General features: G+C 38.0%; 1 protein-coding gene across 1 annotated transcript in view; it reads right to left on the reverse strand.

Annotated features, from left to right (window-relative positions):
* Window positions 1-7,785: 7,785 nt before the first annotated feature.
* The window catches only part of LOC139734000 (polyamine-transporting ATPase 13A3-like), a 45,502-nt gene continuing 27,501 nt past the window's right edge, over window positions 7,786-25,786 (reverse strand). The window contains exons 18-29 of the mRNA XM_071644807.1: window positions 24,207-24,327; window positions 23,442-23,566; window positions 21,485-21,660; window positions 19,237-19,335; window positions 16,615-16,694; window positions 15,558-15,710; window positions 14,069-14,165; window positions 13,359-13,431; window positions 11,850-12,000; window positions 10,630-10,781; window positions 8,410-8,594; window positions 7,786-7,965 (exon numbers count right to left, since the gene is read on the reverse strand). Coding sequence (XP_071500908.1) covers window positions 7,786-7,965; window positions 8,410-8,594; window positions 10,630-10,781; window positions 11,850-12,000; window positions 13,359-13,431; window positions 14,069-14,165; window positions 15,558-15,710; window positions 16,615-16,694; window positions 19,237-19,335; window positions 21,485-21,660; window positions 23,442-23,566; window positions 24,207-24,327 — 1,592 coding nt within the window. The remainder of the gene's footprint in view (window positions 7,966-8,409; window positions 8,595-10,629; window positions 10,782-11,849; window positions 12,001-13,358; window positions 13,432-14,068; window positions 14,166-15,557; window positions 15,711-16,614; window positions 16,695-19,236; window positions 19,336-21,484; window positions 21,661-23,441; window positions 23,567-24,206; window positions 24,328-25,786) is intronic.

Below are 25,786 nucleotides of genomic sequence, written 5' to 3' on the forward strand. Positions count from 1 at the left end.
TCCAATATCAGTCAAATGTCATATTAACCATCATGCTAAGAAGGTTTTCTTTGTGAAATTTGGAGGTCAGTGAAATTCAAAAATTAAACATCCGTTAGCCATTGGAAGAAGTTGAGTGCAAATTCAGACCTCAGGCTTAGTGCTCAGATGTTATCCTATTTGATTTGATCTGTCTTACTGTGCACACTAAGATACATACTGGAATGGTTATTTCTTATTTATTAAAATAATTATAGTAGCATATTTGGTTACTAGCTGTCTCTAAGCATTTTCGAATTTGGGCTGCAAAGAGATCCACTACCTTTAAGTTAGAAGAGAGATAAGTAACTAATGATAAAATAAACAAACAAAAAAGAATGAGTTTCTTTTGTAATACTATCTGACAAACTTTTTACTTTACCATTTTACTTCATAGCTCAGCACTTTCCATTCTCTCTCATACCCTCTTACCCATTACATTTAAATGAAATACAACTAAAATGAGTTTGCGTGCCTGCATAATACTCTTTGGAAATTATAAGTGAGAATGTTCTTAGGTTTTGGCTCACTTCAAAATGAGAACCAATCGAACTGTCACAACATGAGAAAATGTATAACTAATAGAGAACTGGAGTAAGACAGGCCTTTCATTTTGTTTTGTCTCTCCTGATCGTTCGTAAGAAATGCTAATTCATGACCACCTTTTCACAATTTGATTGGAGCATGCATTCATAATGGAAAATAGTTGACATAATAATCTATCCCCAGGCATTATCATGCCAACATGTACTTATATGTACATGTACTATATCTTTGTGAGACGTAGATATAAAATGTTTCAGGTTTTCGATTATAGTAATTTCGAGGAAATTTCTTTAATTTTTATCATATGTGACCGTGCACCTCAAAACGAACATAAAGTCGCACACACTGATTTTGCGTGAGGACTGAAAATAAGTGAAGTGGGTCAACCTAACCGAACTTGACTTTTTCATATTTTCTGAAAGAGAGGGTCTTCCTTTACATTATGCTAAAATTTGGTATCATAAAATGGGCAGGAATTACTGTGTTTTTTAGCAGTTTATCTCGAACATCTTTTGGTAGAATAGTGTGGTTAGGTGTGTCTTTAGAATCCCTTTTTCATTTCTGAAAAACCTTGTCCACACTCTTCACTTTCAACTGATAACTTTTGAAAAGATAGTGTTACCGCTTTGAAAGTTGGCATTGATTATGGACAGAATGTGTTAATGAGGCATGCTTAATTTCAGTTTAATCTGATAATCCCTTCATTGTTGTTACTCTGGTGGTTTACTTCCTGTTTTTTTGTCTCATTCATTGCACAGCCAGCACGGTTTGGTAAAGATTAAAGGGACTGTACAGTACTGGTTGAGGTAGGGATTCATGTTTTGAACATTCCTAAGTGAGATAATGAAAAGCCTCTTATGAAATATGAAAGAGCATGTAATTTCAAGAAGGATTCAACGTTTATTTGAGGAAAATTGGTTTTCAAATGGCTGAGATATCCCAAAAAGTGCTAATAATAAAAGGCGACATGCCACAACTTTATTAGGATCTCTTTGTTTCACCTTGTTTTTGGATATCTCAGCCATTTCAAAACCGATTTTCATCGAATAAACTTTTGATACCCCTTAGAACTGCATTCCCCCTTACATCTCATAGAGTGGTTTCTGAATATCTCACAAAATGTTAAAAGCTAAATCTACACCTCGACCAGAACTGTACACACCCTTTAAGCGCTTGAATAGACACTGTACTTTAATAAGAGCCTCTTTTCTCAGTTCACACTTTTCTTGAGTTTGTGCTTTCTTTCCAATATTTAGATAGGTTAGGAGAGTCCATTTGATTTGAGTTATACATCATTTTAAAGCTTAAAGTGTGCTCTTTCAGAATATGGTCTTAACTAAAAATTCATGTCTGGCGACTTTTTGTTTGTTTTGAGGTGCAGGGTCACATTATATGTAAACTTGAGGCTATTAGATTTTCATCCACTTACCTCTGTTCCTGTGAAAAAATGCAAGTGTCAACCTTAATGTCATCCACGAATCGCACGTACTCGGGCGGCCAGTGGAAAAAAAAAAACACCGGTCACACGCGCCAAGGGCCATGGCATGCAGTGCCAATATAATAATAGCTCGCACAAATTGATACATAACATTTGTGTTTGTGTGCATGGGGACGATCCGATGGTTCATACAACAAAAGGGTTTCGTACAATTATTTTTAACATTGTTAAACGTACTCTTCCACATTTACGTAGCATATAATGTGTCTTTATATTTATTTGGATTGTTATCTTGAGAATTGCTAAAAACCGTTATTATGAAAAAGTGGACCTTTCAGAATTTTTTTTTTTTTTTTGGGGGGGGGGGGTGCGTACGCACCCGACGCACCCCCCCCCCCCCCCCCCCCCCGGCTACGGGCCTGTCTTGTATGCCTAAATATGAATAAATCAGGGTCTAACCACTTGGACCCCACTTTTTCTCTTCTTCTTTTTTTGATACCCCGGAAGCAGCACAAGAAAAATGTGGTTTAAAAGACGTAGGCCTACCCCTTCAATTCTTCTTCTTTCTTTTTTTTACTCTTGTTATTGCTGTGAAGCTGATTAACCCTGAGATTGCAGGCCTATAGGACCCTACTAGGCCTACAAAATTGCCGCCCGCCAAAGGACTGGCTTGTTTTTCGGATCTTTTGTTATTGTTTGTCAAAAAAAAACTTTTTTTTTCTTCTTGTCTGGTGATGAAACCCGCAAGTGGCAGCCAAAAGTGAAGGTAATTTTAGCACCTTTTTTTTTTTTTTTTTAATTTTGTTACCGGCACTTTTTTGGCCTGTTGGTAATAATGGATTTTTTTTTTGCCAGTCAGCTGATATGAAACCCGGAAGAGGCACCAACCATGTAAACTGGGTAAGCGTACTGGTAAACAGGTAGGTTCTCCGCCCTTTTCTGCGTATAGTGGAAATAAGTGGAGGTACAGCAATATTTTTTTCTATGAAAGTATGACTTCATTAACTCCTCAAATACCCATTACCGGTATTGAAAATTATGTGTGTCATGGATTTACAAAATTACAAAACACTGCCCTATTATGAAAAAAAAAAAAAAATCTACGTGTTGTGTTGTTTAACTTGCATTAAAAAAAAAACAAAAATTGCTTTGATTTACACTGTCGTTTGAATGCCTGTGCAATATACAATGTAGTTTTACCAGCTGATACATTTAGGCTCTACCATAGTTCATCGACCCATTTTATAAAACAAATAATGCACAGGTTTAACTCCGTGATGTTAGTGGAAATGAAGAACACTTTCAGTATTAATAAGGTTATGCATGTTGCACCATTGTAAATATCCTCGAACATGATAACATTTCCACTAACGCACTGTAATTTCGAATAGCCAAGACTATTATGTTATTACAACTGAATAGTTTTAATCCACCCCTTCACCTACTAGTGACCCCTAACTATGAGATAAGTTGTCACAATATCTTTGATATTGATGTACATGTTGATCTTGCTGTAACAAGAATAACCTACTCACCTTTATACATGTAGTTGGTCTGTCTTTCGCACAACACTGAAATGGGCAATTTCCATCATTTTTTTTCCAGTTTATTCAAACCAAATCAAACATAACAAAAGTACAAGACATAACTGCAAAAACTCAGAATGATAGGTTTGGGACCCCAGAGAAGCACAGCTTGTGGTCGGGGCCCTTTACACAATACACTACAGTATATGGCAAGGTGTAACATACCGGTACCGGGTATTATACATGGAGTACATGTACAAATTATACAACATAATAAATGCAGACAAGTACATGTATGCCACCTCCCCCATACACAACACAACACACACACACACAGACACAGACACACACAGACACACACACACACGCACACACGCACACACACCCCCACCCCCACACACACATAAGCACACACACATGCATGTAGGCTCCTACACTTCACACATGGCTACCTCATCTCATTTTGTTGTATAGATCAGTAAGAGGACTGAAGGAACACAAGAATACATCTGTGAACACCTGAAATCAGTAGAAAGTTAATGGTACTTTATTGCCAAGCACCTGAAAAGGATTGATTTGTTTTTTTATCTGCACAATACATGATGGCCAAGGAATACAGGAGAATCTAATGACAACAAGCTGCTTCCAGCCATTGAAATGTCCTCATTATATCAAGTATCTCGTTATATCAGCGATAAAAACAAAAGAATTCATAAGGAAAGGGACTTACAAAAATTATGTCACTAGATCAGGTACTTGGTATTAACTCGTTATCAATGAGGTTCCCGTGTATTGTGACACATCCTTATGAAAGGCTACAAGTGTTTCTCCGTGTACATCATACAAAATAGCAATTCTGCTCAGTAAGGAAATGTAAATCCGAGAAATTGATTGACGGAATCTGATTATCTTCGCACGGTCGCACCTGATCTGGATATTAAATTACATGTACATCATTTCTGAACACTGAAGCAGATATCTACTCCACATTCACCATGACTTTAGCAAATACAGATGTACACACAAAATAAATAGAACAAACATAACAACTGCAGTGCATTTGTTAATATGATGATATGTATCATTAATCAAGGCACAAATTTCATGTGCACATGCCACCTAGAGAGCAATTACACAAAACATTGATATTGCAAAGAACATGAAACATAAATCATCAAAATCAGTTTGCAACACCAGTACATGTACTAGCTCAAACCTCAAGATATATTGTAATTTCAATATGACACTTCACAGGTGCTTAACAATCTTCTCAGTTCTACAAACATCATTATATGCAATTGTTTTGATGATTACATTGAAATAAGAATGAAAGAAATGCAATTCTGATACCTACACAGAAGCATTGAACGTGATTTGTTTTTCCTCCAAAAATACACATATATTATTGATATAAAACATTACGTAGAAAATATCTGAATATAGTACATTAACATATAAATTTGAGATGCTAAAGATAAACATTCATCAACAAAATAAATATACAAGGCTTTGAATTTCCATTTATAAGACGTTATAAAGAATTCTTATGTACATCTACAAATAGATATATTTTTCATCTTTGTTTTCAATAATGACTACCCAGTAAATAAAGAGACTTTACTTCAAGGAGATATTTGTTTAAATATTTGTTGAAAGCAAAACAGTAAAATGACAGTGACTGATCAGTGAACACTTACAAATGCAAAAGATATTCATGTACTAGATTTCTGCTTCAACAGCTTCCATAGGGGTAAATTCTCCTCTACACACGTACTTTAGATGATGCGATAGACTTCATACATAGCAAGATATACAGACTTGTGAAATCAAATTGTGCTCAGCCTCTCGATAAGTTTAATGCATTTGTGAAGGGGGGGGGGGGGGCAGAGTTTAACTCTTTCTGTTCTAGGGACTTTGGACAGGGTGCACAACACTGTGGGGTTTTCTGTGCCAATCAGCACTTCAAGCTTGCAAAGGATTTTTTTAGCCACACCTGAATTGCAGGGTTGCAGAGTCACATAATAATGATGATGATGATGATGATGATGATGATGATAAAATAATAACAGTAATAATAATAATGATATTAAAGAACATTTATATCGCGCAGCTATTATAATAATATACAGTGCTGTACTATACTACGCATTACAAAGTAATAATCACAACATACATCATTCAAACACAGAATGCATTGTTCAAAAGATAAGTTTTTAACCTTACCTTACACTCATTAACATGCAGTGAGTGTAAGATTAAAGCATTTATTCAATTTCTTACAATCTCACTTCGAGAAAGTTCATGCTAAGGGGGGGGGGGGGGGGTCAAAAAGTGAACAGATATGGTAAATATAAAACTACTTAGAGCCTAAACTTTCTGTGTAACTACCCGTGAAGGAATAGGCCCTTTCATTGGCGTCTTTGTGCAATTCTGAAAGCCACAGGAATGAGTGTATAAGTCTACCCAAATGAAGTTTTATTGCAAAATGGATTAAGCAACATTTTCAAATAACCAAGAGTAAGTCCATCACCACATAGAGCAAAATAACACCTTTCAAGTGATACTCCACTTACTTCATAACAATATTCTTGAAGTTATAATGAAAAATATATCATATTTTGTTATCACTGTCATTGTTTTTGGCAGCTTTATACTCAAATATCTCAAATTAAAAAGAATGGAGTTACCACCTTTTGTAATAAAACTCTTCACATAAAGTCTCTCTAAAGTAGGGGGTGTTTCATAAAGCTGTTGGTAAAGTTACGAACAACTTACGAGCGACTGGTGATCAGTTCTGATGTGCTATACTTATCAGAATTTCCATAATTCAGCACAAGAACTGATCACCAGTCGCTCGTAAGTTGTTCGTAACTTTACCAACAGCTTTATGAAACAGGGCCCAGGTCTGATTGCACCATTCACGACAAAACATGCAGAAGCTCCTTAAAGGACAAGTTCACCTTCATAGACATGTGGACTGACTGAATGCAACAATATTAGTAAAAAACATACCAATGAGAGTTTGAGGAAAATCGGACAATCCGTTCAAAAGTTATGAATTCTTAAAAAATCTACGCAGTCATTGCTGGATGAACGACTTGTCCGATTTTCCTCAAACTCTCACTGATGTGTTCTACTAATATTGCTGTAGTCATTCAATCCACATGTCTATGAAGGTGAACTTGTCCTTTAACAACCCAATGGTGATCCATGACCGGCGCTTTCCCGGCAGCATCTCGCTTTTATCTCTCTTGACATGATTGCAGCTCTGCGTGTTGGTACATCAAACCTAAACACTGGGCGCAAGTCGTCAATGAAATACAAGTGCAAGAGAAAAATTCTACCTCAAACTCAAAATCAATAAATACTAATTCCTTCATTTGTTTGTTATGGCTGTTAAGTACAGAAATAAGCCACATATTTGGATGAGATTCATGACAGCACACGCAGTATTCAGAAAAGCCACATCACTAGCCCTTCCCACAAAAAGCAATACAAAACTTCTTTTTTCTCTTTTATTTTAATAAGTAGATATTGTGCATTGCAACTATTTTTTATTCAACTTCTTATAATCATATACCATTACTCAGTTTGGGTACTTTATGCAAAAAACATTCTATCATAGAGGTGATGATTCTCATTCTATCATGAGATTGCTTTAACTTTGTGTACATGTTGCACATTCAATACTCATGCTGACACATTTACTATCATGAAATCAGTGAATATATTCATATTATCATTATTACAATGTTATTACTATGATATTCATCATCACCGAATACCACATTCCCCTTGTATTGTATGAAACTGAGCTGGCTCCATTACAAAGCGACCAATTTGCTGGGACTTTTCAATGATGAACATAAGACTCTTAAAGGGTGCCTTTAGTTATGTCATGAAAATCCAACAAGTATAATTGTGACAAGAGACAGTTTCGCTGCTCATGTACAGTTTGGTCGCATTTGACTTACCCTTCTGTCCCCTCCCCGAAAAAGAAGTATATATGAAAATAATGCTACAAATCAATGTTTTTCAAACATAATCTTCAACAAAGACAATGAGATGTGTAATTCACATAAACAGGCCAATAATAATGATTAACACACTGGTGATTTCTTATATTTCTACACACAAATAATCTATCCACAGGTGACATGTATGGCAAGGCCATATAGTAACCTCTGTGTTGAGAAAGACAGTAAGACATAAAGATAAAACAATGCCCAATGTGAGCTGAATGTGCATCAACCTATTTCATGTATTGACACTGCCACTGAAAATTTTGCCGCTTGCTTCGGTGGTGTGCCCGACCGGTGGCCACGTGGGGTCACTTACAATGGCCCTTTCTACCAGCTTGTACCGGTTTTTAGGTTGCCGCTTGCAGCATAAGGGTCGAATGCACTTCTTAAAGGTGGTTGTGTCAAAGACAAAAGTCTGTGGAAGAGACGAAAAGATGAGGCAAAAATATTAAAGACTCATTATCCCAGAAATCTACCAGCTAGAACTTGCCAGAAATCGTAAAATATGTCTCTATGCCACTCTACAGGCATCTTGGGATATTCTGTTGTTATCTCCATGCTTTATTCAACTGTACACGCCAATGCTAGCAATTAGAATTAATCAAAAGATTAAGGCTCAAAGTAATCCATTAATTACCAAGTTGAAGAATGAAGATCAGGAAGAAAAATAAAAATAAAAGAAGAATGCATCATCAACAACAGGAGGACTAAAAGTATGGAAATATTCAAGAACATATCACCTAATCCATTTGTTTTTTATTCTAGTCTGGCACACTCATATCAAGGGGTAAGCTCATTGATGTGCATTCTGTAGGGGTGTTCTAAACTGACACTAAAGTGACTAAAGAGGATGGTGTACCTCAAATACGAAAGCGAAGAGGAAGTTGAAGAGCACGAGAGCAGCCAAGAAGAGGGTGAAGCTGAGGCTGACGGGGGCAATCTGTCGGAGCTGGATGTTGTTCTCCAGGAAACCCCAGTGGACCGGGAGGAACATCATCACTGACGTCATCAGCACCAGGATGATGAGAGCTACCACAAATAACACTGGGTGGGATGAGATAAAACACAGAACACCATGTCATTTTAATGGTAAACACAAGCACCTAAGAGCACGAAAAGCAGGATGATTAAAGACAACACATATAACACTGGGCAGGATGAGATAAAACACAGAACACCATGTCATTTTAATGGTAAACACAAGCACCTAAGAGCACGAAAAGCAGGATGATTAAAGACAACACATATAACACTGGGCAGGATGAGATAAAACACAGAACACCATGTCATTTTAATGGTAAACACAAGCACCTAAGAGCACGAAAAGCAGGATGATTAAAGGACAAGTTCACCTTCATAGACATGTGGGTTGAGTGAATGCAGCAATATTAGTAGAACACATCAGTGCGAGTTTGAGCAAAATCGGACGATCCGTTAAAAAGTTATGAATTTTTGAAGTTTCTGCTCAGTCACGGCTGGATGAAAAGACTACTATAGCTTGTGATGTCACATGAGTACAACGATATAAAGAAAGAATAAAGAAAATTCAACATATTTCCATTTTTCTAGCATAACAAAAGAACACTCGACATCTCTCTTTCAGAAGGCAGGGGAAATAATATTACCCTTAACATACGTTAGTAGCAAGTCGAAGAACTGTGCACTTTATTCAAAAAGTAAAGTTTTGTGAAATTCTCTTTTTATTTTCCTTATGTAGTTGTACGCATGTGACATCATACACTGTAGTAGTCTTCTCTTCCAGCAGTGACTGCGCAGATACTTAAAATATTCGTAATTTTTGAACGGATTGTCCAATTTTCCTCAAACTTTCACTGATGTGTTCTACTAATATTGCTGCATTCTCTCAATCCTTATGTATATGAAGGTGGACTTGTCCTTTAAAGACACCACATATCACACTGGGCAGGACGAGATAAAACACAGGACACCGTGTTCTCTATGGTAAACACAGACGCCTAAAGAGAACCAGTTACACATTCTTTACAGCAGGATGATTAAAGACAACACAAACAACACAGGGCAGGATGAGGTCAAACACAGAACACCAAGTGATTTATGGTTTGAAACACATACACCCAAAGAGAACAAATCATACATTCCTCAAATCAAACCTAACAGCTTTTTTCCAGCTCCTTTTCATCCTCTTTCCTTCTATTTTTTTCTTTTTGTATTTGATTCCCAATGCAGTATCATGATTTTGCAATTTTGTTTTACTTCTACATCAGAAATCTGCACAGAATACACCATTGCACACTTACAACATTACTCTCTGTCACAACTTCTAACTTATAATACTGTAGAGTTTCTCAATCATGATGACTGAACAACTGACATGCACACAAGAACAGTAAAAAAACGGACCCTCTGGAAAATTAATGTTTCAAAGAGGCACAAAATCATAGATTAACACATTGAGGGGACGGGCCGATTTTGCTACAACACACATTTCCAATAGACACTTGCCAGAGTATACTTGGGACTCGTCCTCAATGGGTTAATCTAAACTGTCGCCCCTTTGAAGAATGAAGTTAAAAAAGATACAAATATTTGAGTCTAGTACGTAGCGGTAGATATTCTTCATAAAGTTTAAATATATTTAATTCATCTTCCTATTTTCTCATACATGGCATACTTTATGAAGACTCGGCAGCATGGGGGATACCATATAAGGGAAAGGCTGGCCTGGTATAGACATATTCGAGAATCCTTGTGACGAATTGTGTACAGCTTCATCGAAGCATAGACACAGCTGAAGAATCTAAAATGGATTTGACCATTACCTATGATTGAATGCTCTGATGCATATTTTCACTAATGGATGCTATTTGTCGTTTTTTAGTGTATCTAGTGGGCAGCGAATTCAATCAGGCCACCCGTGTGTTCCCATGGTACCAGGTTTTGAGCATTTTTTCTCATTTTTTTTTTTTTTAAGTGAAGGGCAGGGGACCCTGCAGCATTTCCACTCTTGTCATCTGTCCATTACTTGAGAACTTATTCTAAAAAGAAGTGTTCAATGGACACTTTTGCTGGCACTTTTGTCACCAGATTCCAGACTCACCATTGGACCAAATTGGAAGACGATAGGGGGCGCCCTTGGAGAAGGCCGCAGCCAGTATGATGTACTGGAAGGAGGAGACGAGGAACACGACGGAGTTCTCGTAGCAGAAGATGTTCTTGTCGGGGTCGGAGTGATGCTCCAAGGGGGTGAACCTGAGAAAGGAGACAGAGATTCATGTTTGTTTGTTTGTTCATTTTCCATCTGAGAAGATGGCTGGATAGCCTATATTCAGCTATGTAAGCTGGTCTTCCATGGGGTCCAGTTGGGTGTGAGGCGGGACCACTTCATAGGATTAAACACCCTGCTCTTTGCGATGAATGAATGAAGCGAGATCTTTTACATGCATGAGATGTGACTCTCTCACACACGGGATCTCCATTTTACGTCCTATCCGAGGGACAGAGTGTTTTGCCTCTTGCTAGAGGGGACGGTATGATTACAAACAACATTACTCAGTCCAGACTCGGGTTCGAACCTGGGTTGCATGGGTCAGAGCCAGACGTGCTACCGACTGAGCCAACTCACCGCCCTGAGGCGACACAGCAGAAAGAAAGTAAATGATGTGGTACTATCAATATTTCAACACGTCTTTTGAACTCTGAGCTCCACTACGTCTTACACACAGACATCTCCACGATTTGGTGACCCTTGTTTCAGACATTGTCATTAAAGGAATGGTAAATTTTCGTTGAGATGGGGATTCAGATTTTAATATTTGGCAAGATAATTAGAAACCACTTACATGAAATATTAAAAATTCTACGAGGAATGAAAGAATTATTTGATGAAAATCGGTTTTGAAATGGATGACATATCCAAAAACGATGAAAAACAATGTGGTCCTTTACCCACCTTTTATTTAGGACTTGTTTGTTTCCGGATATCTCAGTTATTTCAAAACCTATTTTCATCAAATAAACTTTTAATTGCTCTTAGACTTGCATGCTCTTTCAGATTTCATAACAGGTTTCTCATTATCTCACAAAAAGTTGGAAACCTAAAGCCCCATCTCAACTGAATCTATACCATCCCTTTCACATTTGACCTTTGAGCTTAATCCCATTTCCTAAATTGACTCACCCTGTAACAGAACTTCCCTATATCTTGAAGACTATGCAGCAAAAGGCAAAATGAAAGTAAAAATGAAGAACTTACAAAGAAAAGACAAGCCGCAACTATAACTAAAATCAAAATCTAGAAAAAGATAGCATATATCTTACCATGGCTGAGAAAAGAGGAGAAAGTATGCGGTGGTCTGAACGGCACACACCATCGCCATCTCACAAATGATAGAGAGGAGGATGGTTGGATTCGTGATGCTCCCTGGAGGGCGCTGTTTAACAAGCTTCGGGGAGGCCTTGTTCCGTCCCACTGAAAGGTACATCAAACAAAATGGAGTGTTTTAGTTGTAGCAGCTAACAACTGCAACAAAAATTGCAGCTTCAAGAATTAACTGTTAGTTCAAATTATACATGTACAAAAGTTGCCCTAATTCAGTGAGTTAGTAAGAATTGGTGAGTGTGTGTTTGCTATAAGTTTTCTCTGCAATGTTCTTGACTTTTATCTTCAGAATTGCACAGATTTATTCAGCAATTTATAATGAAATATCTCCAGTTATCTTTCTCTCTCTCTCTCTAACATATGGGGGATTTTGTACAGCCAATTAGAACAGGATTGTTCCGCTACAAATAGAACCCGTTCTATTCTTCATCTGTGTTTTATTTCTATGAGATAAGGGAACATTCAGAGCTATACATGTTAAACTAGTAGGATTTGTTTTTTTAATTTGAAGACCTACACAGGGCAAGTTGTCAAAGGGGGAATACTCCCATCACGAATGAACCAACATGTATGCATACACAACATATACAATTTGTACATTCATACAGACTGTAAAAGCTGTGATTTTTTAGTACAGATATTTTTGTGAATGAGGTGATAGACATTTTCTTGAGATGTTGTTTTTGTGATTTGACAACGAGGCTAACGTACGTAAGTGCGGTGTGAGTAATACTAAGTAATACGAACTATGCCATGTTTGTGTAGTATTTCCCACAAGAGCCAACACAATATACATTCACAGAAACTACTAGTAGTGCAAACCCATTTATACTCACAGCATGCACACCCAGCAACCTTGATTACTGCACTCTCTCATGCTTAAGGTTTGTCACTAAAGAGGGATGCGCGTAACATTAGACCTACTAGCATGCACGTTTCTGGCCAACCGTGGCCATGGTTTTGCCCCAGCCCACAAGGTGCCAAATGCCCGCAAAATGGGCTCACTGATATTGTCCTGTCCCAAATTTAATGCAATCAAGATCAGGAGTTGATATTTTCATGTGTTGTTACATTTTTGGCCCAACAGTGAATCGCAAAATTTGAAAAAAATTAAACCCAGGCAAAAATACAGCTTTCACAGTATAAACTCACACATATACATACACACATACAAACGAAATCAGGGGTACTATCGATTATACACCACATATTTAGAGAGTCTAATTTTTCGCGAATCAGAACTTCTAACAACTTTGTGAGTGGTTAAATTTGCGATTGTGGAGGACAGTACTGAACGGAGAAGTGTATGCAGGCACATGACATTCATGTCGGGATCAGAGTTAACTTTCGTGCGTGTTTGAATTTGCGAATAGTATCCGACTCGTAAAATTCACGAAAAAATAAAAACCTCGTGAAATATTCGGTGGATACAAAAAACTCAAACTCACTCAGGATGGCCACTGTAGTTGTAATAACAAGGTCCACGTATAAGAACTGCCAGTCACCGAGGTTGGAGTCAATCTGAGTTTAAAACAATATCAAGTGCATTACACGTTATCTTTCAAACTCTCCCTAAAAGATATATATTTTTACAAAAATTTTGAACCAGCTCAAGACAGTGAGGAATTTCAGAAAGATGGAAAGCATGACAGATTATAGTAAAAAAAAAAATGCATATTACAGACTGAAAGTACTACCTACAATACCCATAGTAACAACACAATGGTAATCCTACGTGTTTACTAGAAGCTGCTTTCATTTACATGAAAATGTACGCATGTACCAACGTAAATTTCATAAAACTTGATATCGATAATTCACATACTTGGAGGGATGCCAAAGTTTCTCAAACATTATCATTATCATGATAGCACTGCCCTTAACAAAAGAAAAAATACACTTCCCTATATAGCCCAGTGCTATTTCTTTTCTACAATTTTTCTACTTTTCTTCTATAATTTTGCATACAAGGTAAATGTGTGGCCTGAGAAAGCAAGTCCTTGAACATTACCTACTTCACACTTTTGACCCAACAAAAAATGGTCTGAACGTTTTGACATCAGCACTGATGCAATATGAGACAAGATGGCTGTATGTGCTCATCTTAAACAGACAAACCAACCAACAAACAAAACAACAGACAGACAAACAAACTCACCCAGTAGAGGATCATGACGGATACAAACTGAATGACGCTGTAAAGAGCCATGTACTTAAACACTCCGAAGGATGTCATGAGGGCAGCTCGACCCTCCCTGGTAAAAAGACAATGTTAAAACATAACAAAATATGGTACAATTAAAGAGACATCACTTTTGTTTATGATGTACTCACATACCCCAGGAGGGTGTTCAATAAACTAAACTAAACTAATCTACACAAAATGTCAAACTAATTTAAAAGCCGATATGAGCAATTTCAACATCTAGATCAAACAAAACTGTTGCATCCTTGAACACCCTATATCCAGATATATGTTGACATATAAATGCAAGTTCTGACTTTCACAAGAGAATTCTGGACAGCATAAAAATATACTTATTTCTGTGTTTGCGTCAAATAACACATCACAAGATTTCTGTTTCTTTGTCTGCTCTGTATATGAAATACATATCCTGTCAAAGGTGAGCTGAAAATAGACAAGTACTTAACATCAATCATGTGATGGATTCTAAAACACAAAACACAAAACAAACAAACAAAACAATCTCTTCTACCAAGGAATGACGGGAGGTACTAGGAGATGTCACATCCTTATAACAGTCAAATTTGTTCACATAGACATTACAGTATTTTGAGCATCATGTTTCGGTCAACAATTTTGCAATTACAAGCCCCTTTGCCCTACAGAGTCATTGCTGTAAAGTTACTACAAGTCTGTAATCACATGATGCAAAGGCTATGATCTGCCTTTTCTTTTCCAAAGAGAAAATTTGCTGAAGAACCTTGCACAGGTCAAGGAAAGAATTGTGAAGCAATAACCGCATCCAAGGTTAAAGGGATTGTATTGTTCTGGTTGAGACCTAATTTCAGGTTTCTAACATTTTTTGGTGAGATAATGAGAAACCTCCTATAAAATATGAAAGAGCATGTCGTTCCATGAGGAATTCAACTTTTATTTGATGAAAATTGGTTTTTAAATGGCTGAGATATCCAAAACGGAGCGATTCTAATAAAGTGTGGGACCCACACTTTATTACGGTTGCTTTGTTTTACTTTGTTTTTAGATGTTTCAGTCATTCCAAACCTGATTTTCTTAAAATAAACTTTGAATTCCTCTTAAAATGGTATGCTCTGTACTATTTCATAAAGGTTTTCTTGGTATCTCGCAAAAAGTTAAAAGCCCAATTTTCATCTCCACCAATACTGTACTATCCCTTTAACCCTTTGTGCGTTTAGAGTCCTGACTGGCACAGAAAACCCCATAGCATTGTACACACTGTCCAAAGACCCTGGCACAGAAAGGGTTAAGATGTAATCCTTACTAATGCTGCCATTTGTGAAGCTTTGCGAAACTTTGCAATTCTATTACTTTCCAACTTTATATAGTGACTCCCCATTGTTCCAGTTGTAAGATATTACTTCAAGTCACACGGAGCATGGAGTAACATTTTAAATGTTAGACAATGATGCCAGTGCAAGCTCACCTGATGACGGTGGGCACACACGATATGTCGGGAACCATGGAAGTGAAAGGTGATGCCACCGAAGCTTCTGCCTCAGAAAGAGAGATGCCGGCATGGGCCGTCTTCAGAGCCCCGCAGTCATTGGCCCCATCCCCACACATACCCACACAGTACCTGCAATAAGTGATCAATCAAAACAGCCGTTTCATGCACTCACACCAACACTCATATACAAATCATGTAAGCACCGTCTATAGGAAAATAAACCCCATTATATGTGTAGCAAGTCATTTTTTATTATGAAGACTAGAATTCAGTTTCTGAATGAGCATCACAATGCGCATGTAAATATTTAAAACTGAAGCCCATATGAACAGGGCTCTCATCATAATGGACACAGCATTATAATTCAGGCCCACATTAGACTTACATGCATATCAGCTGATTGGATTTCAGATAGTCCATGCTTGTATTTAAAGCATTCAAAGATCTGCATATCAATTTTCTTCTAACTACAGTTGAACCTCTATTATCCGGCCTCCCTTTATCCGGATCTCTCTATTATCCGGACGCAATCTCGCCGTGATTTTTAAAAAATAATTACGGGAAGAAAGGGGGATTCCCAACTCCTTGAGAACACCTACCCAAACACACATGAATTACATACAAGCTGTATTACTTCCAATATGATTAACATACATTGCATCAAATTTCCTTCCAAATTGCTTACCTTCAGACATTTCAACATCCCGAAACATCCCCAAATGTAACAATGAAAAGGTTGCAGTATACACATTACTACATGTGGTACTACAATGGGCTACATCAGTACATGTGTATGTATAATGTACATGTATAAAGCATTGAGTCTCCCGTATCCGGCCAAATCCCTTATCCGGATGAGCCCCGGTCCCGACTTGTCCGGATACGAGAGGTTCAACTGTATTTGTTGTTTTCTTCAAAACACTCACAACAAAGACAAAGCAATACTGGGACATTTGCTTATCCACAAGTAGAACACATGAAATAAGAAGGAAACTAAACACAGAGTATGCCTTCCTCTGCTTGGTGTTCTCACCCTAAATTCTGCAGCGCCTCGACGAGTTGTGTTTTCTGATCAGGTGACATCCGTGCATACACCGTCCCTCTCTGGACAATCTTAAAGAAACCATAGTACCAGGAGCAAAGATGATTAAAATCACTGGTTCCAAGACAGGATAATTCCCAATGCATTGCAACATACAATTGTATAACATGTCAGGACTGCATGTGCAAAAGCTTGTTTGGTCATCCAAGGAATAATTTTCCAACTCAAATTTGATTAGCAATTTCAGCTGATGAACAATATTTCAAACAGTATCCTGCACACTTCTATGGAAGAAAACTGCTACACAAAAGTTAGTTTGTATAGCAGTGGTGTAAAAATGCATAGCAAATTGCGATGCGATACCAAGAAAATTATTCCTTATCATCAATCAATCCTTTACTACAATGACTGGCTATGGTGTCTTAAACCCGCCGCACACTATACTATATGTGACCCGCGACAACGGTTTCACGCAAAAGTCGCAAGAGCAAATTCCCTCCTAGGCGAGGTACAAAGATTTTGACCATTATTTTTGTCGATTTAGGTTATTTGCAGAAATCGAATCTTTGATATGTTTTCTACATCTACACTAAATTTCATAGCATAAGACTAAGTTTTTCCTATCGAAAATGGAATTTTAAGCACCCTATGTTGGATCGCAGTCGTCAGTTTCGAGCTTTTTTCGAACGCCGCGCCAATATCCTCAGCGTTGCTACGGCGCAGGGTCTCGCATGCGATTGGCTGGTGCGTCGCATACATTTACATAATTCGGCTTTCGGAGACACCAGTTGCAGCGTTTGGGGAATGCTTTGTCCACGCGTGCACGATTACATGCTCCATGTTCTTGCTATAGTGGTTTACATACGCTCGCTCTGTAGTGCGTGCTCTTCGTTTGGCTTTCTATCCAAACTATTCTACCGCAATCGTTCAACAACGGAAGTGAAACAAAAATCATGTAGCATGACATAATCGTGTGAAAAGAAAACTAAATATACTCAAATTTGTCTACTTGTACATGTAGTAAAAATTATGACAGCAGACTGACTCAATGGAAGGTAGATGAGAGGAAAGGAGCGGTCACATGTAACCAATTATATTCAAATACTACACGTCAAGATCGCACCAAACTAACGAGTCGTGTTTGTTTGTTTGTTTGTTTTAATTTAATTAGCACCACCGAACAAAGCAACATATGCATGTCTTGTAAAAGCAAAACAAATAGGAAGCGTGACCCTTGCCAGCACTAGCAATCTTATGCCTTCAAAAGGCACCACAATGAAAACGCGATTTGTTAATGTATGGATTCGCCACCGCTCCTGTTACATGCACACGGCCATGGCATGTGGATGCCATTGCGTAATGCGTGCACCATACACATGTACACTGTACATGTACACCATACGTGCAATTATCGTATTCGCCATCTTGAAAGACGTACTGGTAAACAAACCCGAGCGAAATGCATTGTTTTTCGGCTCCATACGCTGAGCTCCAGGGAAGGTGCCCGGGAAATTTGACTCTCTCAGTGAGCCAATCAGAAGGCGATGTGGTTGCTAGAGGCGGAGCTTAACATCGATTGGCACCATCGTATGGATGGGTGATTCTCCCCTCTCATCGCCGCTCAGACATTGTCTTTGAGAAAGAGGTGAATCTTCAAAGCCTGTTTTCTCGCAATTTTGTCAGGCTAACAACTTAAAAAGTGCATTTTATTTCTCTTTCTATGCCCACTTATGGTGCCGAAGAATACAAGTGTTTTATATCAATGCAAAGCTTGGGAAATGGGCAATGAGATTCAGTGAAAAAATGAATTTTCAAAATTCCCGACTATTGCCTGAAACCGTTGTCGCCGGTCACATATGTAGTAAGTATTCTATTTAACCCCCAAAAGGCTTGGATTTTTTTAGATGGAAGGGGGAGGGAGGGTTATCTTTGGATCTTTTAAAATGTTGGTTCTGGCAAATGTATGGAGGGGTTGATACATGAGGAATATGATTAGGATTGTTTTCTTTTTATGCTATAATTACACAATGGGTAGTTTGTTAGATATCAATTTGTCATTATGTAATCTGCAAGTTTTTGTAAAATTGCTAAAAATTTTACATCGTGACCTACGACTGCCAGTGTCAATTGTTCTACTTCACAAATTAAAGGGATCGTATAGTTTTGGTTGAGACCTAATTTCAGGTTTCTAACATTTTTTTGGTGAGATAATGAGAAACTTCTTATGAAATATGAAAGAGCATGTAATTCCATGAGGAATTCAACCTTTATTTGATGAAAATTGGTTTTGAAATGGCTGAGATATCCAAACCAGAGCGATTGTAATAAAGTGTGAGACCCACATTTTATTACGATCGCTTTGTTTCATTTTGTATTTGGATGTTTCAGTCATTCCAAACCTGATTTTCATCAAATAAACTTTGAATTCTTCTTAAAATGGTATGCTCTGTACTATTTCCTAAGTGTTTTCTTGGAATCTCACAAAAAAGTTAAAAGCCCAATTCTCTTCTCCACCAATACTGTACCATCCATTTATGATAAGATTTTTCCATGGCAAGATGAGTACTGACTTTCCCCCAAGACTCCATTATTGAAAAGAAAAGCAACACTTACCTTGTCCATGAGGTGAGGGAAGTGAGTCCTGAGAACAGCAAAGGACTTCCCGGAGACGGCAAAGTGGAAGTTCTCTGCCTCGATAGAGACATTAATCTCCTAGCGAAGAAAGAAAGAAGAGGAAGAGGTGCTTCAGACAAGGCTAGTAATATCTCATAGTTGTTGGGGTGACAAAACTTTGTATCTCAAACTTCAGCGAAAATCACTTTTGTGGACTAATTGTCAAATTATCAGTTCAGTGATGTCCTGTCCAAATCCTAGCTGTCTTTCCCTCCAAAATGAAGCCACCATGGCATATTAAAGGAAAGGCCATCCCATTTGCTACAGTGCTCTGGCTGTCATATTTTTTCGCTCTCCAGAACACTTGACAAATTTGAGATATGAGGTTTTGGCACTCCAACAGCAATATTGCTGCTGGGGTGACAAAACTTCATATCTCAAATTTTGGCAATAATCACTTTTTTGGATAAATTGTCAGATGATCAATTCAGTGATGTCCTGTCCAAATTCTAGCTGTCTAATCAGAAAAATGAAGCCACTTTGGCATGTCAAAGGAAAGGCAATCCCATTTGTTACCATGCTCTGGCTGTCATGTTTTTTAGCTCTCCAGAACATTTGACATTTTTGAGATACAAGGTTTTGTCACTCCAGTAGCAATATCGTCGCTGGGGTGAAAAGACCTCGTTTCTCAAATTTTGGTGAAAATGACTTTTTTTGTTTGTATTATGGTCATTTTAATAATAATCAGTCAAGTGATGTCCTGTTCAGATCCGAGCTATCTTACCCCCCAAAGAGGAGCCAACTACAGCCTGTCAAGTCAAAGGCAATCCCATTTGCTATAGTGCTATGGCTGTCACATTTTTGTTTTACTCTCCTGAATATTTGACACTTCCAAGATACAAGATTTTATGGCCCAAACAGCGATATGTGTGTCAATGCATCATATCTTAGGCATGAGATGGCCTCTAGATACAGCAAGCCCTATGAATTTTAGCCAAAACAGTAAAGACTTGCTGCATATGCTACACACATCTTCAGTGGTTTCATTTTCACAAATTTAGCGAGTCAACTGACAACATGAAAAACACAGCAGAATATTACCCCTCCCATTGGATAAAAACATGTAGATCATCTGCAACTTGAGATATTGCTAGCTTTACTTCATAAAATGCGATGATGCATATTTTTTATCCCATTGCATGCTGCAGTTCTTGAAAGTGAAAATTATAATTATTAATTATTAAAGGGGATGGCTAGTAACTGATCAGTGGGAATCAGTGGAGAATGCTGGGGGATGATTGTTCCAATCCTTGTGGGAGTCATTTAAGAGTGCATTATATATCTATTGTGTGAAAATTATTTGCTTCAGAACGATCTCATATTCAAGTAATGTGCAGTTTAATCGCCCCGTCACTGTACAGGCATGCTAACTTGGAAACATTAAACTGCACATTACTTGAATATGAGACCATTCTGAAGAAAATAATTTTCACACAACAGTAGATACATAATATACTCTTAAATGAATCCCACAAGGATTGGAACAATCATCCCCCATGCAGCATTCCCACCGAGCAGTTACTAGCCATCCCCTTTAAGTCGGGATTCACCCAATATCATGTTTGTGACATACATGGTATAAATGGTAATCAAAACTTTTTTAAAGGTTGCTGGTTACAACATGTTACTCCCAGACTGCCTGGACATCCCATTGTGCTGGAGTGACCAGATTAGAAGTAGGAATACAGGATGCTGAGGAACTGGCCAGGGAATAGAGACACATGGAGGAGGGTCACCAAAAGGAGCGCATGGGGACACCACGTCCTGTGCAATTAAGGCCCGACGCACACTATACGATCCGTCCAGTCGTACGACTGGAAGTGTGAGGTCACCAGTCTTGCCAGTTTGCAGTAGTACGACTGGGTCTTAGCACCAGTCGTAGAAATTTGACATATTTAATTTCTATGACCAGTCATCGGGTTTCAGCCAGTCACCATACAGTATTATGCAAAGAGTATAGAAGTGCATGTAATGCGCACTGCATGCGCTTCTATACTCATTGGTAACCTACTGAAGCCAGGATGGTCGTAAGACTAGTTTTAAGGTCAGGTCGTATATTGTGCGTTGCCAGGTCGCACGACCTGGTCGTATGGTTTTAAGGCCGTATAGTTGTGAGTCATACAGTGGGCGGCGGGCTTTAGTCAAGTAATTCAAGGTTACAACATAAAACTTTGAGGAGCTAATTCACCTCCGAGCCAGATGTGACACACTCAGTGCTTGCATCGGGGAGCGTGTCATAGGACCACTCGATGCGAGCTGGCAGCTCGCTCTGGGGCGGGAGGGCATTAATGACAATGACCTTTGACATGGGAGCCACCATCTTGCAGTCCCTGGCCACACTGACGGCTGTAAGCATGTTGTCACCTGCAGGGAGTTAAAATCATCATTACCAGTTGTGAGAAATGAGAAATAATTGGTAAAATTTGCATGACAGAGAATACATGCTTGGTGAGGCAGAGAAAGGTCAATCTTTCACAATGAACCAAACACACACACACACACACACTGTCAAAGTCTTGGGGCAGTAATCTTAAGTTTGCACTCATATCTGTACAGGTGGGACTACTCTTGGAGTGATTGTACCAGGTAGCTTTACAATTTTCTTTACAGTCAACATTAATGGGACTGTACAGTATTGGTTGAGGTGGGAATTCATGTTTTGAACATTCCTAAGTGAGATAATGAGAAACCTCTTATGAAATATGAAAGAGCATAATTGGTTCCAAGACAGGATAACTCACAATACATCGTGATACACAGCATGTCAGGACTGCTTGGCAATGCCATGATACACTGGCTGGCTCTGGTGTCCTAGACTGAAAATTGGTTTTCAAATGGCTGAGATATCCAAAAAAGTGAAAATAATAAAAGGCGACAGACCACGCCTTTTATTAGGATCTCTTAGTTTCACCTTGTTTTTAGATATCTCAGCCATTTCAAAACCGATTTTCATCCAAAAAAAAACTTTTGATACCCCTTAGAATTGCATGCTCTTTGAAATCTCTAATAGAGTGGTTTCTGAATATCTCGCAAAACGTTAAAAGTTAAATCCTCACCTTGACCAGAAGTGTACACACCCTTTAACACCATTTTTTGAAAGTCAGTGATTTTTACTGTGGAAAATTTTAGCCTACTGGCTTCAGCAGACCACTTGCTGAAACATTGCGGACAGGGCAGTGGAAGTCTTGCAGTACTTTTACAATCATTCTTCAAAATGCTGCAACTACTATTTCCCAAATCTTTTCCAAAACACTTTATCCCTTAATAATATCTCAAAGAATATTAAAAAGATATTCTCTCTTTTTTTTCACACTGTCACATCCAAGATCAATCAGTCCCACAGCAACAAGCTCACAAATGCAGCACACATGATGCAACAGTGCAAAAAGCTGGTTTGTAATCAGCTCATGAGCATATCTCCCAAATAACCTTTCTTTTTTCTCAGTTGTTTAGGCACTTCACTTGTTTTCAAAGCAACATAATGCATAAAGCTTTCCTGTCGAAGCAATCTGCAGAATTCATGCTCTAAACAAAGAATGAACTTGCATGGACCATGAAACCAGAACAATCTCACAATTAAAACTTTGGGAAGCATCCATTTCAATGTTTTGCAATGAATGCATTGACACACTTCATCTATATACTCATATTGCCAAATCCTAGACTTTAATGAACACTTTGTCACTGCAAGATGGGTGTACTGGCAATTACCATTTACAAGCATTACAATATGCATGAATAGTCATTACATCAAAGATATTTACCTCGGTGACTTTAAATAGCAATGTGGTTGTTATCACCAGTAACCTTTTTCTGCTCATGTGCAAAGTACAACTACAAACTAGTTTATAGGAGAAACTTTTTTTGTTAAAAATTTTCCTCTATCTCTCCCAGTTTATGATATACACAGCCTTGAAGCTACGGATCTATGAACTACCCTCCAACTGGAGTTGAACTGAATTGAATCCTGATCCCTTTTACATGGCTCTACAATGGAAACAATGGATGTCTGAACACAAGCAACCACAAAACTGACAATACTAAGTTCAATACATGGGACTTCACAAGACATCTACAGAGTCATTGTAATGGTTTTGTTCTATGCATAAGGACCAAACATACAGCACACCAATCCCGCTACTCACCAGTTACCATGACGGTACGGATGTTGGCATTGTTGAGTTGTTTGATGATTTTGGTGGTGACTGGTTTTAGTGCGTTCTGCATGATCAGCAAGCCAAGGAATTGGAGCTGCTTCTCTAGTTCCGTCCTACCGCAAAAAAAGAAAAGAAAAGAAAGACTTTAAAGGGATGGTGTAATTTGGTTGAGACCTGGCTATTGTTTGTTTTTTGGATTTTTTTTTTTTGGAAGGGGGTGACAAAATGAGAAACCTCTTATGAAATATGAAAACGAATGCACGAGGAATTCAACATTAATTTGATGAAAATTGTTTTTGAAATGGCCCAGATATCCAAGACAAAGTGATACTAATAAAAGCCACCTTTTTATTAGGATCGCCTTGTTTTACTTTGTTTTTGGATATCTCAGCCATTTCAGAATCAATTTTCATCAAATAAATTTTGAATTCCTCCAAAAGTGGTATGCTCTATAACTTTTCAAAGGTAGTTTGTTAGCATCTTGCAAAAAAGTTACAAATTAAATCCTCATCTTCACCAATACTAGACCACCTATTCAAAAAATTTCTTATAGAATTGTCTTGTATCCTGACACTACATTAAATGCATCTACGACTAAGTACAATTTTTTTCGAGAACATTTTAAAATTGAAGTTATTTCATAACTCAACTGATGCATCTTGAATTGATCTGGACCCAAAAAATTTGGCACTGATCTTTAATTTGGAACAAGAAGTGGGCTTTTGTAGAGAACCACAGATCTAGTAGACGTACCTCTGAATCTTCTGTGCGTGATGCCAGGAGAGCTTAGGGTCAAGGGGTTTCCAGGCCACAGCGAGAACCCTGAAACCCTGCTGGGTGTACTGCTGTAGAGCCTCCTGGAAGTCTGTAGGGACTACAGACAGACAGACAAAGAGACAGATGGAGACATGCATACATACATATATACATACATACATACATACATACATACATACATGCATACATACAAACATACATACATATATATACATACATATATACATACATACAAACAGACAGACATACAGAGAGGCAGGCAGACAGTAAAATATAGACAGACATAAAGACACATATACATACATACGGAGACACAGAGACATACAGAGATATAGACATACAGAGATATAGACATACAGACAGACACACAGACAGGGAGGTAGGCAGACACACACACACACACACACACACACACACAGAAAGAAAAGTAGACAGTCAGGGAAAGGAAAAAGACAACAAAGTAAAGCAACAGAAAGACAAACGGACAAAGATGAATAGGAGACCAGTCCAGAGCAGACAAAGAATGCATCAAAACATAAGAAGGGATGAAATATAATAGAGAAAGAGTAAATAGAAAGACAGAAGAAGACAAAGGAGGACACAAAGAAACAGACAGAGACGATAAGACAAACATGACAGATGACAGACAGACATTCAAACAGAGAGACAGAGAGACAGAATGAGATCGCTTTTTCAGAAGTTCAGACACTTGCTGAGTTTTGACTTCATTCTTTTGCCTTATTTTCATCTTAAAGGGAACGCAAACCCAAAGAGCACTGTGGATTAAGTGAAAGCAGCAACACTAGTAAAACACATCAGTGAAAGTTTGAAGAAAATCAGACAATTGATGCAAAAGTTACACATTTTTAAAGTTTTGGTGTTGGAACCGCTGGATGAGGAGACTTCTAGAGGTTATGACGTATGAGTGGACAACAATACCAAGAAAATATAAAGGAAATTCCACAAAAAATCATTTTTCGTAAAAATTACAAATTCCATCAACTTGATGCTGACATATGTTAAGGGTAGCAATTATTCCCCCTGCTTTCTGAAAGCGGTTAGTCAAGTGCTCTTTCATAATGCTAGAAAAGTAAATTTTTGTTGAATTTTCTTTACATTTTCTTTGTATTGTTGTCCACTCATACGTTATAACCTCTAGTAATCTCCTCACCCAGCGGTTCCAACACTAAAACTTTAAAAATTCATAACTTTTGCATCGATTGTCCGATTTTCCTCAAACTTTCACTGATGTGTGCTACTAATATTGCTGCTTTCACTCAATCCACATTGCTCTTTGGGTTTGCGTTCCCTTTAATAACCAACCTGTAAAAGTCAGATGAAACTACATTGAAACAACAACAATTTAGAATAATGTTGCGGTGCAGCCTTCACAAATTTTCAACGACTTTTTGTCATTCAAGACATAGCACATCATCATTTGCAAAAGGGTACTAAAACTAACAAATGAAAAGGTACTTGCTTGGAGTTTTGTAAAAAAGCAAACAGATATAAATTCACAGGAAAAGTGATTAATTGCTCAATACACATGCTACGCA

This window comes from Diadema antillarum, unplaced genomic scaffold, assembly GCF_040938485.1.
Source record: "Diadema antillarum isolate AM-2024a unplaced genomic scaffold, OU_Dant_1.0 seq00000507_RagTag, whole genome shotgun sequence".
NCBI classification, from domain to species: domain Eukaryota; kingdom Metazoa; phylum Echinodermata; class Echinoidea; order Diadematoida; family Diadematidae; genus Diadema; species Diadema antillarum.